The 3956-nt window shown below is 35.4% G+C and overlaps 1 protein-coding gene across 1 annotated transcript in view; it reads left to right on the top strand.

Moving 5' to 3' along the window:
• The first annotated feature begins 1917 nt into the window (after positions 1 to 1917).
• AGBL4 (ATP/GTP binding protein like 4) overlaps positions 1918 to 3956 on the top strand; it is an 887859-nt gene continuing 885820 nt past the window's right edge. The window contains exons 1-2 of the mRNA XM_023752821.1: positions 1918 to 1930; positions 2086 to 2208. Coding sequence (XP_023608589.1) covers positions 1918 to 1930; positions 2086 to 2208 — 136 coding nt within the window. The remainder of the gene's footprint in view (positions 1931 to 2085; positions 2209 to 3956) is intronic.

Below are 3956 nucleotides of genomic sequence, written 5' to 3'. Positions count from 1 at the left end.
ATGCACTTTCTGAGCAGCACTTCAAAACGTACAAAAAAGTGGAAAATTGGGTCTTTGAATGGTTTGCCTCAAAATAAGAAAAGTTCTATTGGGACGGTATCCACAAATTACCTGAAAGATGGGGGAAATGTGTAGCTAGCGATGGACATTACTTTAAATAAAGTGCTTTTGATGTTTCTCTTGAAATTATCTTGTTTTCTTGGATTACAAAATACGACATTATTAACCAGTACACCTGGTATTTCAGGGATCTCTAGTTAATGTCCTGGGTTTCCACATGGATTCTCCACTCAGGATGGTTGCAGTTTGGAAAGAGTTGAGTCTGCAACGTCCCAGTTTATTTTTTTATTTGGTCTCATGGAGTTTCACTCTACAAGACTTAGTATTTAGCCAAAGTCTTAAGCAGACCTTTGTAGATTTTTGTTGCTCTGATTCTCTATAGCTTTCTCCTCTTCAATGCCCTGACTTTCAAATTTAAGTTTCTTCAGCCTCTCAAAAGTCTTCATTACAGTATTATCAAGTCAGAAAACGACCCTATTGTGCTTTGAAACCCTCTTCCTGCACTATCTTTCGGAAACTGTCACTAATCTGAAATCTAGGACTATCATGAGGCTCCCTCATTTATTTCCCTTCTCTTAGCCATCACAGTTTGGTACTGCTTGTCATCTATGTCAGAAAATTGTTGCTTCTGATACAGTATTGGTCCAGTTTTCTAGTTGTTTAGGGTGGGGGTTGTCATATTAGCAACTGCTTTCCTTCCATAATTCCTATGAGGACCTTCAGGAGTTTCCTGGGAGAGTTTATAAATCCTGTTGCAGACATCTACCCCTCCACTTACACATGCATGCATACCCTTCAGTGTGGCGGATGAGAGAAAGGTAGGTATAACTGCTGAAATAGGGGTCAAAGCAGATTTCAAAGTTTTGATGACATTGTAGTCAATCCCTTTCCATTCCTGCAGCCCCTGGCAACCACTAACTTTTAAAAATGCCTATAATTTTGCCTTTTAAAATGTCATATTAATAGATTATAAAGGTTGTAGCCTTTTGAGTTTGGCATTTAGTAGAATGCATGTGAAATGCATGCATGTTGCTGTGTATCAGTTATCTGTTCCTTTTTACTGCTGATTCATATTCCATTGTATAGATGTACCAGAGATGGTTTATATACTCACCAGTTGAAACCATTGGGATTGTTTCCAGTTTTTAGGTGATTATGGATAAAGCTGCTATAAACATTCATGTATGTGTTTTATTTTTTTGTGTGTGAACATATGTTTTCATATATCATGGATAAATACGTAAGAGTGGAATTCCTGGGTTGTATATTGTGTATATTTAATTTTATAACAAAGTGTCAAACTATTTTTTAAAGTGGTTGTGTCATTTTTCATTTCTGCCTGAAATGCATGAAAGTTTTCATTGCATCATCATCCCTTCTTGGTTTAGTCAGTTTCTTTGATTTTAGTCTTTTAATAGGTGTAAGGTAATATCTTATTGTGGTTTCAACTTACATTTCCCTATTGATTACTGAGGTTGAGCATCTTATCATGAACTTAATTGACACCCATATATCTGCTTTAATGAAGTGTCTGATAAAATCTTTTATGTATTATCAGTATAATTCTACTGTTTTTTCCCCCAAATTAAAGTAATTAACAATATATTAGTGACAAGTTATATATATTATTATTATTAAATAATTAATATAATTTAATGAACTTTTTTGGATTTCGGTAGTTATACTAGATATTTTTCATATAATTCTCAGTAAAATGTTGGAACATGGTTTCCTCTTCCTTTTTTTTTTATGGATGAGAGAAACTGAGGCTAAAGGGATTAAATTGATTGCTTTGCATCACAGAGAATTAGTATGTAGTACAGATGAGATTTGAACCTGTATCTTTCTAGTTTCAAAATGCATTCTCTTTGTACTCTACTGCAATATGTAGTTAATTTCTTGTTGCTGGTATTAACACAAAAGGACAGGGGAGGGGGAAAATTAATGATAAAAACCTAATTAGACTTCTATTACTAAATGCATTTTTATTTCTGTTTAACATGGGCCAATTTTTTTAAAAAATAGGCAATGATTTGGGAAAGGACGATGCCATCGGAGGGAATGTGAACAAATATATGGTGCTTCCAACTGGATACTGTGGACAGCCCAAGAAAGGACATCTTGTCTTTGATGCTTGCTTTGAGAGTGGTGAGTGTATTAAAGGCCTTTGCTTTTGATCTTGTCTGGTGAGGGTTTTTTTAGAATCTATTCCTACCTAAATGTGATTCATTCAGTCCATTTAATATTTCACCAGAATGAAACAAGCTGTCAGAGGAAAATCAATTTTGATGGGATTAACTTGGAAATACTTAAAATGAGATGCAATGTTTTGTTGCTATAAATTATTAGAAATATACAGGTAATAATGGTGAACATTTGTATAGTATCTTATATATAAAGTACTTACCTAGATCTTATTTGTCTGGGATAGAACTAATATAATTTGACTGACTATATGGTAAATCAATTATTGAATATTTATTATATCTGGTTTTGTATGACATTCTCACTGAACTTAATCATTGTGAGACAGGAGGCTTTTCTGTAAAGAAATGATGAGAGAACAGATTCTATTGAACACAAACAAAACAGCAAATGCTTGTGGGTATCCTAAATGGGGAGATCAGGACTTGATTGTGAATTCCCATCCAGTAGGTATTTGATCTTTTTAAAATTTTTATGCCCTGAACCTCATATTCTACTATGAATAGCAAACAGTATGTATTCAGAATATGTTGAAAATATTAATGAGAAAAGTAACATAATTTCATTTTTAAAATAATTAATTTTATTGATTTCAGAGAGGAATGGAGAGGGAGAGGGAGAAAGAGATAGAAATATCAATGATGTGAGAGAATCATTGATTGACTGCCTCCTGCATGCCCCACACTGGGAAACGAGTCTGCAGTCCAGGCATGTGCCCCGGCCAGGAATCCAACCGTGACCTCCTGGTTCTTAGGTTGACACTCAACCACTGAGCCATGCTGGCCGGGCATTTTTGCTTTTGAATAGTGTGCATGCGTGTGTGAAGGGATATGCCAGCTCTCTGAATCCTATGAACATCTGTTATTTATACCAACTATTGAAAACTTGTTTATCCAGAGTTTTGCTCTTAGTTTTTACTCCATGTTGTCTTAGTTTTCCAGGGTTACCATAACAAAGAGCCACAAACTGAGTGTCTTAAACAACAGTTCTGAGATCAAGGTGTTGTCAGGCTTGGTTCATTCTAAGGGTTTTTGGGAAGAATCTGTTCTATGCCTCTTCTCTAGCTTCTGGTGGTTTGCTAGCGATTTCTGTTGTTCTTTGGTTTGTAAAAGCATCACCTTAATTTATGTCTTCATTTTCACATGGTGTTCTCTCTATGTGTATGTCTGCCTCTAAATACTCTCCCCATTTTTTTTTATAAGGACACCAGCCATATTGGATTAGGGCTCACACTAATGACCCCATTTTAATTTGATTACTTCTGTAGAGACCTTTTCTCATAGTAAGGTCTCATTATGAGGTTCTGGGGAGTTAGGATTGAAACATATGAAGTTTTCTGTGGACACAATTCAACTCATAACACAGAATTGTAGTGTTGTCCTTCCAGTCAGATCTGAGCACTGTCTACACTGTTAGGAACAATGTTTCCTACTTTTTTTTGAATCTAGTATTATTATCTTGTCCAGGAATTCACTTGGTGCCTAGAAAATACTTTTTGAATTCTTTTTACTTTAGGTTAAGGCAGTGGTTCTCAACCTTCTGGCCCTTTAAATATAGTTCCTCATGTTGTGACCCAACCATAGAATTATTTTCGTTGCTACTTCATAACTGCAATGTTGCTACTGTTATGAATCGTAATGTAAATGTCTGATATGCAGGATGGTCTTAGGCGACCCTGTCAAAGGGGTTGC

This window comes from Myotis lucifugus, unplaced genomic scaffold (assembly GCF_000147115.1).
Source record: "Myotis lucifugus unplaced genomic scaffold, Myoluc2.0 scaffold_37, whole genome shotgun sequence".
In the NCBI taxonomy this organism is placed as follows: domain Eukaryota; kingdom Metazoa; phylum Chordata; class Mammalia; order Chiroptera; family Vespertilionidae; genus Myotis; species Myotis lucifugus.
This window is presented reverse-complemented; position numbering and strand designations above follow the sequence as displayed.